Raw genomic sequence first — 17,210 nt, 5'->3', positions numbered from 1 at the left:
ACATTAATTTGATGGCAGCGGACACAGCAAAAACTGTAAAGTGTACTCATGTAAGTTGGCCATGATTCACATGCTGACATAACCTGGTTGGAGTGGTTTGAATGAACTCAGTCTGCTCAGTGGTGCCCCTGCAGACCATATAATGTGTGGAACTACATGCATTGTAAGTGAGTGAGTGAGAGAGAGCGCTTTGAAGATTGCATGACATGCTGGTCATAACAGTAATAACAGCGACAGTGATGATCATTAGAATGACAAGATTCATTGATTGATTAAAAAAAAATGTTGCTTATCTTTTTCACCTCCCACATTTGTTTCCTATGTTTCCTTTTAAACTGATGTGGTTATGAAGGAGATGTCTGAAAGGTCTGAATGCCCAATAGACTGCCTCTCTCTTGATAACTCTAAGATAACATTACTCTTTCTTTTAGATAAGATAAATCTTTATTTCCCAGGTTAAGCTGGTTATGCTCTTTTCAGCACCGCACTACTACACATTCAGTTCATCATGTGTTCGGCTGGGAGCTGCTCAGTACAACACAGCTTTCTACTGTTGATTGCTGGGAAGTTTGTGGTCGAGTACTTTGAGTGGTGCCTCAACAGTAGTTGTAGCGAGAGAATAGTTCTCTTATATGTGAGGATGTTAAGTTGTTGCTTGTCCCTGGTCTATATTGACACACTGACGGGGTCAAGCAAGGACCCAGATGGAGGGGGTCTTGGCATAAGTGGATGGGAGAATATGGAGGTGTTAGACAGGGAGACGCTCTCAGGCAGCCTGCTGGGCATGGTGCCCTGCTTCCATGTTGCCAGTCCCCTGGCACTTAGACTGGCAACAGCATGCTATGACTCCATCCCAGCAACAGCGTCACAGATTTGGGCTGGCTGCCATGGGGTCCCCAGCCAATCAGCACACACACAGTGCCAGATCACTCCAGAAGTAGCCAATAGTAGGCCTGGATGTGCTTACTGTCATCCCTCCCAGATGTGAATTCCTTTAAACCCACAAGGTACACAAATGCAGACACAGACATGCAGCTCTAAGTCAAAGGCAGAGTGTGCACCCATTTACAGTGACTGTGTGTGCGTGCGTGCGTGTGTGCGTGTGTGTATGTTTGGAGAGGTGAAGGGATATAAAAACAGTGTGTGTTTGTAACTGTATATCATACCATTTACTAAGTCCTGTTAAGACCTGTCAGCATTTTCAAATGACTACAACACTAGAGTTTCAAAAAGGGTGTTAATCACTACTGCTGCATGTGGAGCTTTGTCTCACTCTTGTGGACAATCTGAATATTACAGGGGTGTTGGTATTGCGTGTACGAAGCAAATCCCTGGAGGATTCATCGTTTCATGTCAATATGTGTTATTATTGAGGTAAATCATTGAAAGATTGGTTTTGTGTATTTGTATCTTTTATTTTTCTAAATGCAAGAATAAGATAAGATAAACCTTTACTCGTCCCACATTGGGGAAATTTGCAAATTTGCAGCAGCAAATTGCATCCTTCTACCAAGTGATAGAATATTTGTTAATTACATTGGTATTTGAGTCATAATGAATTAAATTCATTTAATGCATTCAGTTTATTTATTGTTGTCTCAGCTCCTCTTCCACTCAGGCATTACATACATGTCACACCAAATATATAGCTCAAACATAAACAACATAAGAAATGAATATAGTTATGAACCAATTCCATGACATAAAACAAAAGAAATGTCAAAAATAATAAAAGAAAATGAATTCATTTGACTTTAAAACTAGTAAGGCCATGTGCCATCAAAAGTCCACATTTGGATCAGAAGATGGGAGCGTCATCATTTAGTCTAAAATGAGAAAACATGGGGAATGGGTCAGGATCTGGTTACATTTTCATAATATTAATATTCAAGAATAGTAACAACAGTAAACATGGCAGAGATATTAACACCATGTCGATGATGTGAAAAACTGTACTGAAAGTTTAGTTTAAAATACAAAACTACTACAGCTGCAGTGTCTTACCTTAATGATGGTAGCCAACACACCATAGATGATGGAGATGAGGAAAAAAAGGAGGAAAGCGACAGCCATATACCAGCTTCCCACCTCTATGTCTTCATCAACATCAGCGTGCATGATGTCATCGAAGAAAGTACAGCCCTCCGTGATGTCTGTGAAAGAATTTAAAAGAGATTTAAGAGTTAACCATTACATTGACTTGTTTATAGTGGAAGAGGGATCGCAAAGAGATATTAAGAATCAATTCTTTATTATGCAAGGAAGACGTGGATGCAGGGACGAAGCAGCACCTGGTTTGGATATATTCAGGGATAGGATGGTGTTTGCGTGTTTCACCCTGCAGGTGAGGACTGCCCCTGGTAACCAGTTGACGTGGGACAGGCGAAGGCGGCTTTGGATGCTGAACTTTCCGTTTGGGTCTACGTGGGGTTTACTAGTGTTGTAGTCCGACAGTTCCTTGATGTCGTTAAGAAACCAAGTGATGTTTATGGATGCTGGGCTGAAGCCAAACACCAGGCACACGAGCTCACCAGAGCCCTGCAGCAAGGTGGCTGTAGTTTTGCTCGGGGTCACCGTGGCTGGAGGAAATAAAAGACATAAAAGTCATAAAATACTTTTTTTTTTTTTTTTAAATGAATTTGGATCACGGGAATGACGGAAAGAATAAAAGATGCAATTCTACTAAATGCTCATTCTCAGCTCACCAAACCCATCCTTTACAGTGCTTTTAAAAGGTGTTTCAGATGATTCATGTCTGACAACACAAGAATACGTTGACTCCTTGATCATAGTTGTGGATATGTTTAGTCTGCTGCTCATCGAATAAGTGCTGCTCCCTGTGTATTTCCATGCAGGACTGTTGGTGTAGTGAGTTGAAAGTCTCTGGCCACTCTCCTCCCAATATACGATAATGTTTGAAGGGAAAAATCCAGAAACTAGGCAAACAAGTGTGGAGATGTCTGACGTAGACAGCTCAGAGGCAGTTGGTTGTATTATCTTCACCGCTGGTGGATACATGTCTTGAGAAAAACACAAAATGAAGACAAAAGTAAATAAAGGTTTATAGTTTGGCTACTTCAATCTCATCATTTTCACACAAGCAGCACAAACATCTGGAGATATAATATATATACACACATTTATATATATATTATATTGTCAATGGCAAGTTTCAATATTGAAACTATATAACACTCTGCAGAATCAAATTTGATTCAAATCCATCCTTTTTATCTATAACACTACCTCTGCTTTTGCTTATATGGTCCACGAAGCCCTGGTTAGAACATCGGTGCTTCCCCTCACAGGACACAGGCTTATATGCATGCCAATCCTCTGCTGACACATTGAGGAAGCTCCGCATAGTGTATGTGCCATTTCTGTGATTCACTGGTGGCTCCGTGTGGACTTTCTGAGAATATTTGTTCCCATCTACTTTCCAGTTGATGGAGAAATCAGTAAGAGAAGGGCCAGCAAGAAGACAGGTGATTGTCACATGTTCCTTGTTTGGAAGCTCCTGGAGCGGCTGTCGCTGAACATACACGGCAGCTACCTGAGATGATGCTGGAGTTACTGAAAAAAAGAACATGACATTAAAGGGTCAGGAAATGCACTTATCAAGTTATAATTATGTGTAGTGTTGTCACCATTCTCCAAATCCACGATTATGTTACACCCCGTGGTTTGAGAAAATGTGTCAGATACTTTAGGGATGATTTAGAACAGCAACAATGCATTACGATAATTATGGATTATGGCCTCATTTTACCTGAGCAGAGGCTGATGTCTTTTGTTTTACTCATAGACCTGTCAAACAGTTGACAAGTGAAAGTCTCCCCTGCTTTCCATTTTTCCTGAGAGATCTGAAGTGTACTGGTTACTGCCACACGTCCATCTGCACTGATGCTGATGTCATTAATTGATGGAGGTGTTTGCTCAGACCATTTAATTTGAGGGTTGAAGCCCCATCCAGAGCACAAGAGTTGCTTTGGTGCTGACTCTTCACTGGGGACCAGAAGGAGCTCCACTGATGGGTCCGCTAAATATGATGTCAACCAATAAAATAAAGGAATGAATCATGTAATCAGTCACATTATTAATTAATATAAATGTCCATGTACTGACAGTAATAAATCAGCAGCTGCTAAAGAGAAAACAGTAACAACTCTTACCAAAAATATTGCCAGTGGAGTTTGACTTGAATTTGCCAGTGAAGCCTTGATTCACTTCGCAGGTGAAAGTTTTGTCTCTGCTCCACTTATCATTGGGGACAGAGAAGTGTCTACTGATTGAATGGGGGCCTGGGGTTTCAGGAAGATCCACAAACAGTTTTCCAGAGATGTCTGTCCCGTCTGCCTGAAAGGTGACATAGAGATCGCTGGAGGAGAGTTGTGTGACGTAACACTCCAGCGCAGCAGCGTCCCCCTTCAGCAAACCTGAGAGAGATCTCCTGATCTCAACCAACGGAGCTATAACTGCAGGTCCTGCATGATACAGACAGAAAAACAAGCAAATGTCTCTCTCATCTTTCTCTCTGACAGTATATTTGATTTCCATGTTGTACAGTGGTCTTACCTGCGACATTCACGGTTCTCTCAGCGGAAATTGAGAAGCACTTATGAACAGCTTTACATGTTATAAGCTTGATTTTTTCCCATTTGCTTGAGGAAACTGTCACTTCACTGATTATATGAGTTTCGTTCCGAGTCACTGTTCCATCTTCTGTGACTTTATCCATCGTCCAGATCACCTTGGCATCAAAAACCGTGCTGATTGAACATGTAGCTTTCACCGCAGACGTTGCCATCATTACTGTCTTAAAGCTGGGAACCTCCACATGAATGGAAGGAGGGGCTCTTGCATAGACTGCAGAAAAAGACATGTTTGACCATTAGTATTACTTTATTTAAAGCATGTGTCAGATACTTTAGGGATGATTTAGAACAGCAACAATGCATTACGATAATTATGGATTATGGCCTCATTTTACCTGAGCAGAGGCTGATGTCTTTTGTGACAGTTTTACTCATAGACCTGTCAAACAGTTGACAAGTGAAAGTCTCCCCTGCTTTCCATTTTTCCTGAGGGATCTGAAGTGTACTGGTTACTGCCACACGTCCATCTGCACTGATGCTGATGTCATTAGTTGATGGAGGTGTTTGCTCAGACCATTTAATTTGAGGGTTGAAGCCCCATCCAGAGCACAAGAGTTGCTTTGGTGCTGACTCTTCACTGGGGACCAGAAGGAGCTCCACTGATGGGTCCGCTAAATATGATGTCAACCAATAAAATAAAGGAATGAATCATGTAATCAGTCACATTATTAATTAATATAAATGTCCATGTACTGACAGTAATAAATCAGCAGCTGCTAAAGAGAAAACAGTAACAACTCTTACCAAAAATATTGCCAGTGGAGTTTGACTTGAATTTGCCAGTGAAGCCTTGATTCACTTCGCAGGTGAAAGTTTTGTCTCTGCTCCACTTATCATTGGGGACAGAGAAGTGTCTACTGATTGAATGGGGGCCTGGGGTTTCAGGAAGATCCACAAACAGTTTTCCAGAGATGTCTGTCCCGTCTGCCTGAAAGGTGACATAGAGATCGCTGGAGGAGAGTTGTGTGACGTAACACTCCAGCGCAGCAGCGTCCCCCTTCAGCAAACCTGAGAGAGATCTCCTGATCTCAACCAACGGAGCTGTAACTGCAGGTCCTGCATGATACAGACAGAAAAACAAGCAAATGTCTCTCTCATCTTTCTCTCTGACAGTATATTTGATTTCCATGTTGTACAGTGGTCTTACCTGCGACATTCACGGTTCTCTCAGCGGAAATTGAGAAGCACTTATGAACAGCTTTACATGTTATAAGCTTGATTTTTTCCCATTTGCTTGAGGAAACTGTCACTTCACTGATTATATGAGTTTCGTTCCGAGTCACTGTTCCGTCTGCTGTGACTTTATCCATCTCCCAGATCACCTTGGCATCAAAAACCGTGCTGATTGAACATGTAGCTTTCACCGCAGACGTTGCCATCATTACTGTTTTAAAGCTGGGAACCTCCACATGAATGGAAGGAGGGGCTCTTGCATAGACTGCAGAAAAAGACATGTTTGACCATTAGTATTACTTTATTTAAAGCATGTGTCAGATACTTTAGGGATGATTTAGAACAGCAACAATGCATTACGATAATTATGGATTATGGCCTCATTTTACCTGAGCAGAGGCTGATGCCTTTTGTGACAGTTTTACTCATAGACCTGTCAAACAGTTGACAAGTGAAAGTCTCCCCTGCTTTCCATTTTTCCTGAGGGATCTGAAGTGTACTGGTTACTGCCACACGTCCATCTGCACTGATGCTGATGTCATTAGTTGATGGAGGTGTTTGCTCAGACCATTTAATTTGAGGGTTGAAGCCCCATCCAGAGCACAAGAGTTGCTTTGGTGCTGACTCTTCACTGGGGACCAGAAGGAGCTCCACTGATGGGTCCGCTAAATATGATGTCAACCAATAAAATAAAGGAATGAATCATGTAATCAGTCACATTATTAATTAATATAAATGTCCATGTACTGACAGTAATAAATCAGCAGCTGCTAAAGAGAAAACAGTAACAACTCTTACCAAAAATATTGCCAGTGGAGTTTGACTTGAATTTGCCAGTGAAGCCTTGATTCACTTCGCAGGTGAAAGTTTTGTCTCTGCTCCACTTATCATTGGGGACAGAGAAGTGTCTACTGATTGAATGGGGGCCTGGGGTTTCAGGAAGATCCACAAACAGTTTTCCAGAGATGTCTGTCCCGTCTGCCTGAAAGGTGACATAGAGATCGCTGGAGGAGAGTTGTGTGACGTAACACTCCAGCGCAGCAGCGTCCCCCTTCAGCAAACCTGAGAGAGATCTCCTGATCTCAACCAACGGAGCTGTAACTGCAGGTCCTGCATGATACAGACAGAAAAACAAGCAAATGTCTCTCTCATCTTTCTCTCTGACAGTATATTTGATTTCCATGTTGTACAGTGGTCTTACCTGCGACATTCACGGTTCTCTCAGCGGGCATTGAGAAGCACTTATGAACAGCTTTACATGTTATAAGCTTGATTTTTTCCCATTTGCTTGAGGAAACGGTCACTTCACTGATTATATGAGTTTCGTTCCGAGTCACTGTTCCATCTGCTGTGACTTTATCCATCTCCCAGATCACCTTGGCATCAAAAACCGTGCTGATTGAACATGTAGCTTTCACCGCAGACGTTGCCATCATTACTGTCTTAAAGCTGGGAACCTCCACATGAATGGAAGGAGGGGCTCTTGCATAGACTGCAGAAAAAGACATGTTTGACCATTAGTATTACTTTATTTAAAGCATGTGTCAGATACTTTAGGGATGATTTAGAACAGCAACAATGCATTACGATAATTATGGATTATGGCCTCATTTTACCTGAGCAGAGGCTGATGTCTTTTGTTTTACTCATAGACCTGTCCAACAGTTGACAAGTGAAAGTCTCCCCTGCTTTCCATTTTTCCTGAGAGATCTGAAGTGTACTGGTTACTGCCACACGTCCATCTGCACTGATGCTGATGTCATTAGTTGATGGAGGTGTTTGCTCAGACCATTTAATTTGAGGGTTGAAGCCCCATCCAGAGCACAAGAGTTGCTTTGGTGCTGACTCTTCACTGGGGACCAGAAGGAGCTCCACTGATGGGTCCGCTAAATATGATGTCAACCAATAAAATAAAGGAATGAATCGTAATCAGTCACATTATTAATTAATATAAATGTCCATGTACTGACAGTAATAAATCAGCAGCTGCTAAAGAGAAAACAGGAACAACTCTTACCAAAAATATTGCCAGTGGAGTTTGACTTGAATTTGCCAGTGAAGCCTTGATTCACTTTGCAGGTGAAAGTTTTGTCTCTGCTCCACTTATCATTGGGGACAGAGAAGTGTCTACTGATTGAATGGGGGCCTGGGGTTTCAGGAAGATCCACAAACAGTTTTCCAGAGATGTCTGTCCCGTCTGCCTGAAAGGTGACATAGAGATCGCTGGAGGAGAGTTGTGTGACGTAACACTCCAGCGCAGCAGCGTCCCCCTTCAGCAAACCTGAGAGAGATCTCCTGATCTCAACCAACGGAGCTGTAACTGCAGGTCCTGCATGATACAGACAGAAAAACAAGCAAATGTCTCTCTCATCTTTCTCTCTGACAGTATATTTGATTTCCATGTTGTACAGTGGTCTTACCTGCGACATTCACGGTTCTCTCAGCGGAAATTGAGAAGCACTTATGAACAGCTTTACATGTTATAAGCTTGATTTTTTTCCATCTGTTTAAGGAAACTGTCACTTCACTGTTTATATAAGTTTCGTTCCGAGTCATTGTTCCATCTTCTGTGACTTTATCCATCGTCCAGGTCACCTGGGCATCAAAAACCGTGCTGATTGAACATGTAGCTTTCACCGCAGATGTTGCCATCATTACTGTCTTAAAGCTGGGAACCTCCACATGAATGGAAGGAGGGCCTCTTGCATAGACTGCAGAAAAAGACACATTTGGCCATCAGTATTACTTTATTTAAAACAATGGCATGCTTTTTTTTAAAATCCTAAAATATTCACAACATATCAATTCACACTGTGCTGTGAGGCTAGCCGTACGTACTTACTTTCACAAACACTTTTTGTTTTTGTAAGTTCACTGTTGTTGTGAGTGGACACGCACGTAAAACTTGAGCCGTCTGCCCACTCGTTCTTATTTAGCTCAATCTCACTGCTTAAACTGAAGGTTTCTCCTTCCACACTCCGCAACTTCCTTTGGATTTGGGTTATGCTTAGAGACTGGTTGTTCCGTTTCCACTTCACACTAAGTTTGTCTGGAAAGAAGCCACTTAGGGTGCAGATGAGTCTTAGTGGCCTGGATTCTCCTTCCCAGACATGGTGTAATGTGATGTTTGGAGAGACAATCCGCTCACCTGAGATAGAGAAGAATATTATTGTTTGTACTTGCCTCAATCTAAATGTTGGATGTGATCTAAAATATGAGCTGGTTTCATCTTTTCAGTATATACAGTACATACCTTCAGATTATGGTCAAGTAACCAACTGTGTTGTCTCAATTATAAGTGTAATGTCTTTGTATAGAGGCTAGATGGCAGAGTTGTACGTTTACAGTGTCTGGTTGGAGTCAGGTGGAGACAGGGCTGCAAGTTTGTTACACACATGGAGCAGCATGACAGGGCAGAGCAGGACAGGGCTGCTAGCAGCAAGCGGAAGCATTGAGTAACACCAATGGCCCAAAAAAGCACCAAAATACAGAAGTGAAACGATGCTAAGAGCAACGGTGCATCACAGACACCAGGTGTGAGGTGGGGTTATGCCAGTAAGAGAAACAGGGTGCACATTTAAATATCTCATATCAGTTTACATATGTTATCACATAGGTTTTCTGTTTCTCATGACTACTAAAGGTTTTTGTTCTCCAACATATTAATAATAGACACGAGAACCAACCAACTGTGAAATCTCCAAATTTACATATTGAGTTGAACATGGGCTGTTGGTCCCAGGTGCTGGGGAGGTGAAGACCATAGCAATATATTACAGTACATGATAATGAGTATTATAAACATTTATTTGGTGAAACTATAGAATGTAAGAACAATTTCAAAATAATGGAAGAGAAAAAAAGTTGGAGGATCAACATCAATGATTATGTTCATTTAAACATTTTCAGAAAGACAGTTCTTGTAATTAAAATGAAAAAAAGGACAATTACTTACATGATACTATTAGTTTATAAGAAAGATCACACTATGTGTGAAAAATATTTTACAGACTGTTTGCATTGTTTCATTTGACCTGAAAGACAGAAAAAAAACACATAGAAAATATGGATTAGTAACATTGCACCAGAATGACCAAATTCCTGCTCTTTGTCATCATTTACATGTGTGATCATATTGTACACTGATTATATAGGATTTATGATGTATAATTTATAATATATGCGCATGCAAATTACAACCGTCCTGCATCATAAAATATAATAAACACATATGAGTCCTGAATGCTGATCTGACCTCATAATAAGTTAAAGTTAAAATGATTAAACTTACATTATATTAAAAATGTAAACTAAATAAATTAATTATTAAATTAAATTAAATTAGATCAATTTAAGTTCATCTTAAAATTTACACCTGGAACATAAATATTTAGTTTGGATTTCAAAAATGTAGGTGAGGTCTTTTTAAAGTGAGATCTTTTCTTTTTTTCTGACAATTTGTAGATTACATATAATCAACATATGCACAGATACTGTTTTACTGACTTGATACATTGAATTAGGCTTCATTAACATTTTGGGGAATATTGAACACACAATAACAACAACACCTACAAAATATAATTAACTTAAGTACACTAGTGCTAAGATTTGAAATGACATAACTCAATATACCAATTAATTGCCACACAGTTGATTCAACACCTTTCAAGCTTTGTCTGTAAAACTCTTTACAAACAGGATTTTTATTTAAAGAGTAGTGTTTCAGAGCTTTACATATACAAGTGTTGCTTTTTTTTTTAAACATCAATCATAGTAAAGCTTTTGCTACACTAGAGTGCAAAAAGCAATATGCAAAAAGATGCATTGGGTTTATGGTTAAAGGTCTTTCAGTTGTTATTTGGAGAGGTGAACAAAATAGTTACACCAGTAACAAGATGCAGTCAGACACTTATAATGCATTATGACATTTACTGAGGTAGTTATGATGTGAATACATAACAATGATTATTATCATGTTTTTTTTCTTTCATGGCTATAAACCTGTTGTCATTCCACTCCTTATGCTAAAAGTTTTCTGCCAACCCATCGGCGTCACTTTAAAACAAACTATTTTCTAGGTATTTTTTCTGGTTGAGTTAAATCCATATCTGTGCACTACATATAAATTTGGCATTACCTTGAAAGCAGTGGTTCCAATAGTGAACAGCAGAGTAATGAGGAAGAGAAGGATGAAGGTGAGAGCTGTGTTTCCCATGTTATCTTCTTCTGTGTCCTTGTTACTGTACTGTTGGAAATCAGGTTTTGCCACGTACTCTGGATGTGGAGTACAGTAATTATTCAGTTAGTACTTGGCTAATCCACATCCACCTTTTGAACAATAGATCATGAGAGAGTGACCAAACTGTATTAATGAACAAATTCTATTCATTTTCCATAGCAGGGTAATATTTTATAACCTTACAGGTCAGAGTAGAGTTCGAATGTCACAGGTCGGTCACATTGTGAAATAGATATATTAACATACGTCTTGTTACTTTGTTATATTGTTACGAATGTACCATAAGGCCCAATAGTTTTGGATGTTGATAATGTTGATTAAAGTAGTCCTACAGTGGTACAGTGATCCTGAATTGCTTTAGAAAGACACTGTTCTTGGTTGTGGTCTGCACGACTTTGCTTGTGAATCAGATATTCAACATTTGACTGAGAGATCAGAGAGCTGGACTTAGACCTTAACCATCATCTGTCTTGTGTTTGGGGTGCAAGACCCAGTAGAGAAAACACACGTACACAAAGACAAGGCACACAAACAGTGTTAATGCACCCCCTATAAATATGATGAAGCTAAAGTTAGTGGGATGGTGGTGGCATTATTCTAGTGAATGCAAGATGATGTTGAAAGTCACTGTCAAATCATTGTTGCTGTGCGGTAAAACCTAAACAGGATGATATTTAGATCTAATTTGTATTGCATTAGCATAGATAGCACTGTGCCCGTATATTTTCAATAAACATGTAGCTCGTAATACTGGTTAAATAGAGACATAAACTGCATGCGACATACATCAACAGAATTGCAAATTGCTTTTTTTATTTTGATTTTGAATGTGCATTAAAAAGACAAACACAATGTCATATCACAGGCAACAAACATGAAATGACAAACAACAGAAGACACAACAACACAAAATGAGATCTACTGGGCCTTGCACGTTTCAGGGATGTTCATGTTGAGATTGACCAGGTTGGTTTGTTCAGATGTTCTGTACCCGATGGACCTGACAATAGCTTTAGTTTTGTTAGACACAGACTCGTGGTGAACTGAGCAGCTATACACCACGTCATTCTTTTTCCACTGCTCAAGGCTCAGTGATAACTGGCCATACGCAGAATAGGATCCACCGTTTTCTACGGGGTTTGTGGTGTGGAACTGGTATTTTGAGTCTGCTTCCTCATCATCAACAAGCCAAGACACCAAAATGTCTTGAGGGAAGAAATCTTTCACATAGCAAGTCAGGGTCACCATTTCTTTTTTGGTATGTTCTACTGGGGGAAACATAAACACTGAAGGACGCTGAGGCTCTCCTCCTGTAAGCATGAGAGCACAATTAGGCCTCCCACATACAGTCCTGTAGGAATACTCTGCCACACAATACACTTAGAAAGAATACTCATAACATGGTTTATGGCATGACAAGAGTTAAACATGTGCTGAGAATAATAGACTTAGAATAGTTTTCTTACCAATAACCCTTTTATAGGGTTCACTGATGCGGTCCATTACTTCTGAATGTTCAACAATACAGTAGCGATTTATCCCGTTGCTCCATTCGTCATATGTGATATCAAGTAGGACGGTGAATGGGCCTTTACTTCCTGGCGGAGGGCTCACTGAGGAACCAGCCATTTCGTTTCCATCCTTGTCCTCCCAGAAAATCTTCTCGATAGATGGCCTGTCTGCCTTGACTTGACATACTAAAGTTCCTTTGTGGTTTAAAAATATGTCCTCCATTTCGGGGCCTGTGATCTTTACGCCCACTTGTGCGGCTTGTACGGGACATGCTGAGTGAGATGTTAATCAACAATTATTGAACTGCATAATTATTGAGTTGCCTGCAAAACCATAAACACTGAAATTAAATGTAGATTAAAATTTTCAAGGAAAAGTACTAATTTACTTACGGGATGAGTCTGGATCTTTGTAAGTCACAGATGCATTTTTAAATGCATCACCGTTTTTGTCCTTCCCCTTAAACAGACATGTGAATGCCGTGCCTAAAGTCCACTCAGTGGACTCCACCACTAGAAAACTGGATGCACTGTACATTGTTCCATTCTCTGTCACTCTTCCCTCAGGAGTTGTTTTGAACTCATATATTTTTTTGGAGATTTCCTTGCCATCCTTTAACCATGTGATCTCATGATCTTTTGGTGAAAAATCTTTTGCATGACAGGAGAAGGAAGCCTCCATTCCATCACCACCGGAGGACAACACACTAAGAGTTGGCAGGTGATCTGAAAAACAAACAAGCATACACAAATATATATATGCGGAAGCAGGGAATGATATATATATATATATATGCAGAAGCAGAGTAATCTAATGTAATCATGTAATCTAGATTCACAAATGATTTACAGTATAATTGAATGACTTACTGTGTATTATGCAAATTGCACACACACATACTATAGTGATTACACTTCACAAATTAACTCTCTTTTTAGATTATTGAACAGTTGAGCCTTAATGTTCACTTCTGCATATATATTGACTGCTTGGGCAAGCGAACGCAGATTTTAATGTCAATGTTAATGATTGACACACAATTTCCTTCTATCTGCATAACTGAAATTATGCAAATAGATGGAAAGAAGCAGAACACATTGCAGTAATCTGTTTTTAGAAAGGTGCAGAGGACATACAGTACATTAGTAAAAAATAAAATGGACTGAATCAGCAGCTGAATAAACACGAAAAAAAGCCTCAGCCTTCTCATTCCACCTGACTGTTTGGTTTTTATTAGCTGAGCCTAATAATTATAAAATTAAAAATATTGATAGAATAGAATATGTTATTAGTCAATTTGTTACAATTTTTTCTGCTCTCCATGTTGTTCCTTTAAAATGTTAGACAGTCAAACCAATTATCACTCTGTTTTCCATTCAGTTCATATGAATAACACTACTTATAACTTTTTTTTAAATTTTGTGCTTAAATCACTTTGAGCTGCATATATTGCATGAATTGTGCTATATAGTATAATTATTGTTTAAGTATTATGACAAGTTTTTGTGAGGGCACCAAGTGATGGAATAAAGTTTTGTCTTCATCATTATCTGTAGCGACTTGAAGTAGCCTCTTAGTACTTTCCTTACTGCACGGAAAAATGTACATTTTTCTTTGAGTAACAGTATAGCTCAAGGTACTGGCAATAGCCGATTAAGTATATCATTATTTCTCAATTACCAAACTGCATGCATTTTTTTTACATAATTAGTAATTAAAATAAGTAATGAAATAAAGATGTTGCACATATTAATATATATTAACAATTTTATCAACTACCAAAAAGGCATTTATATATGACTTACCAGGAGGAGGTGGACTTGTTGGTGTGATAATTTTCTCAAAAGTTTTCTCTACAGTTCCCGCTGCATGTGTCGCGACACATTTGTAAGTCCCTGTTGCTTCCCAGTCCTGTCTCGGCACTCGGACCTGACTGACTCCCATGTAAGTGTTGCCTTTCTGTACTGAAGGGTACTGAATGAAGTCTGTCAAGGCAGCCCCATTTTTGGTCCACGTGTAGGTCAGTGAGGAGGGTGAGTAGCCGGTCGCAATGCAGCCAAGAGTGACTGTGTTTCCAGTCCCAGAACCACATTGTATCAGAGGAAACACAGTTGGTCCACTTGAAGTTGCTGCAAAAGGCAAAACAAACTTAAAATTAAAATCCCAAAATAGAATTCAACATAATTGACATTTTTCACCGAGCAGTGGTTAAAACAAAGAGAAGGACCTTGTGCTTGATCGTGTAACAAAACACAGCACTGAAGTGCTGATATTACCTTTTAAAACGTTGACTGAAAATTTTAAATGTTCTCTGATATTTGTTTCCTCATCTCATTTATTTAGATATGCTTCGCTGCACTAATGTTCAACTCCGGTAGTCATATTATTTGTGTCTTTTTTGTTCTATATATATAAATGGGTAAATTACTGTACATGCAAAGCCTTGGAAATAATTCTTAATCATTTTTTAAATTGAGGGAATTAAGGTAAGTAAAAATCCATTAACCTATTTGATAGCAGTGTTTTTACCAAAATGTTATTACTTTAACTCAAATTTTAGCAATTATGTATGAGATTAGAGTATTCTTACCTGATGAAACAGTTACCATCGTACCCTTTCCCCAGTAGTCAAAAGCACCGTAGTAGCACAGTGCTGAATCTACTTAGCTGTTCGTATGAAAAGGCTCCAGCACATCTACTAATGCTGCGCGTGAAAAGTTGATCTTAACATTTAATTAATCCCACTGTTATAAATTCCTCTTAAATGAGGCACAATACGCTAGCCATAAATGTCCACCAGTGTCCACCGGAGAACATCACTGACTATTTACAGTACCTATTGTATTAAAACATTTTAGTTTTTTGTAGCATTTGACATCCTGAGAAGTTACAGTATAACTTTTAACATGATATTTTACAGCCTGAAACTACTCATGGTACATTTGAAATGGTAAAAATCTTACCTGATGACACCGTTACCATGGTGCCTTTTCCCCAGTAGTCAAAAGCCCAGTTATCACAGTTAACAGAGTCACTTCACACTTCTCACAAAAACTCATTACTCAGAACTCATCCGTTTTATCCCTGTACTTTATGACATATAACTTGGTTTTGGCAGCAGTTTAAATCAAATTAAAATATGTACCTGTTGATCGACTTTCAAGCTGAACTAACAACCAAGAGACACTTTGCACAAATAGTTTGCCAGGATTCTAACCTCTGTACTGATGTCTGTTTTATTGCTGGTCACTAGTTGTGACCACACGAAATGTTTGTAATGTGATTACGAATTTAATTCTCTAATCAAAAATATTAAAATTACATACCTGAAGTGACGGTGACCATGGTGCCTTTTCCCCAATAGTCAAAAGCGTAGTAGCACAGTTCAACAAATTATTAACCTCTGCATACAAAAACCTGATCCCACATATCTGTGCCTTTTATCTTGGCTTTTACAAATAAGGATTCAGAAGATGAAACTTAACATAATTGTCATCACCAACTTTTAGATTGAGTGTGCCGATTGTAACAAATTTAGTAAAGAGTATCCCAGAAATAAATTAACTGGTTAACTAATCTGGCGTCATGACTGGATTCCTTACAAAATACAACAGTTTTTGAATCAAAATGTATAGATTAGAGAAAGAAAGTAAGATTTGCTTACCTGATGTTACTGTAACCATTGTGCCTTTTCCCCAGTAGTCAAAAGCATCGTCACAGTGTCATATGTCAACACATCCAACATACAAAAACAAGCACCTTAAAGATGCCGTTGTTCCCACTGAGGTCTAAATATGCCATATTAAACACCGTAATGATCACATTTTCAACACGAAGACTAAAAAAGCGTCTTTTACCTGATGTGACGGTCACCATTGTTCCTTTTCCCCAGTAGTCAAAGTAGTCGTCACAGTGACAGGTTTCAATGGCACTTCAGTACAAAAATGTTTTACAGCCTGTATCATCTAATAAACTGTTGTGTTTACTCAGTGAACTACTCTATACAGTATAACATTTACCCAGATTGTTTGTGTTTGCTGTCGTTTACATCCTAGTTTAAATACAGAATAAACCAACATACACTTAATAATGAACCAGAAAAATATTGAATCATCTTCACTGAAAATACATTCAATTATTACTCACCAGAAGTTACTGTGACTTGTGTCCCTTTCCCCCAGTAGTCAAAGTAGCCATAGCCACAGTGATATATTACAGTCTGCTTCTAATACAAATACCAAAAGTGTTGTTTAGACTAAGAAAAGCAAATGTTTCAATGACAAAGCAATTCCCACTCTACTGTTTATTAACCACTTCCTTGGGATTCGTTTCCTGGTTACATAAAAATATGTGTGTTTGCCAACGGTTAGTGAGCACTTCCTCTTAATCAGACCCTCTTGTCAGCAGCAGTTCCTGCAGCAGGGAGTTCACACAACCTGTAATAGATTCAGCCAATCTGTCATAGCCACTTTGATCTGGCATACTGCCCATGCTGGAGATACCCAATGCTGTAGTCCATCAACTAGTCTGCAAGTCTTGCATATATTTGGTATATGTCTATATTTTAGTGGTGAACATTTCACATTTGAAGATTGATTTTCTACCTTCCAGGCAGCCAGTGGTTCTTG

General features: G+C 39.1%; 1 protein-coding gene and 1 gene segment (V, D, J or C); both read right to left on the bottom strand.

Moving 5' to 3' along the window:
- Window positions 1-1,564: 1,564 nt before the first annotated feature.
- LOC139216966 (uncharacterized) lies at window positions 1,565-8,800 on the bottom strand. Its single transcript, XM_070848219.1, has 18 exons — window positions 8,671-8,800; window positions 8,249-8,539; window positions 7,846-8,157; window positions 7,445-7,714; window positions 7,030-7,320; window positions 6,627-6,938; window positions 6,218-6,493; window positions 5,803-6,093; window positions 5,400-5,711; window positions 4,991-5,266; window positions 4,576-4,866; window positions 4,173-4,484; window positions 3,770-4,039; window positions 3,247-3,573; window positions 2,706-3,020; window positions 2,292-2,579; window positions 2,005-2,153; window positions 1,565-1,826 (listed from the first exon to the last, which is right to left on the bottom strand). Exons 2-18 carry the CDS (start codon window positions 8,481-8,483, stop codon window positions 1,818-1,820), a joined length of 4,536 nt encoding a protein of 1,511 aa, XP_070704320.1. The 5' UTR covers window positions 8,484-8,539; window positions 8,671-8,800; the 3' UTR covers window positions 1,565-1,817.
- Window positions 8,801-11,857: 3,057 nt separating this feature from the next.
- On the bottom strand, window positions 11,858-15,596 carry LOC139216967 (Ig mu chain C region membrane-bound form-like). The segment is given in 5 exon segments: window positions 11,858-12,380; window positions 12,537-12,854; window positions 12,975-13,307; window positions 14,388-14,711; window positions 15,546-15,596. Coding segments are annotated over 5 exon segments (1,386 nt in total).
- Between the last annotated feature and the right edge of the window lie 1,614 nt (window positions 15,597-17,210).

The sequence above is a fragment of the Pempheris klunzingeri genome, chromosome 17 (genome assembly GCF_042242105.1).
Source record: "Pempheris klunzingeri isolate RE-2024b chromosome 17, fPemKlu1.hap1, whole genome shotgun sequence".
Taxonomy (NCBI): Eukaryota; Metazoa; Chordata; class Actinopteri; order Acropomatiformes; family Pempheridae; genus Pempheris; species Pempheris klunzingeri.
The sequence above is the reverse complement of the archived record's forward strand: the minus strand, read 5'-3'. Positions and strand labels throughout refer to the sequence as shown.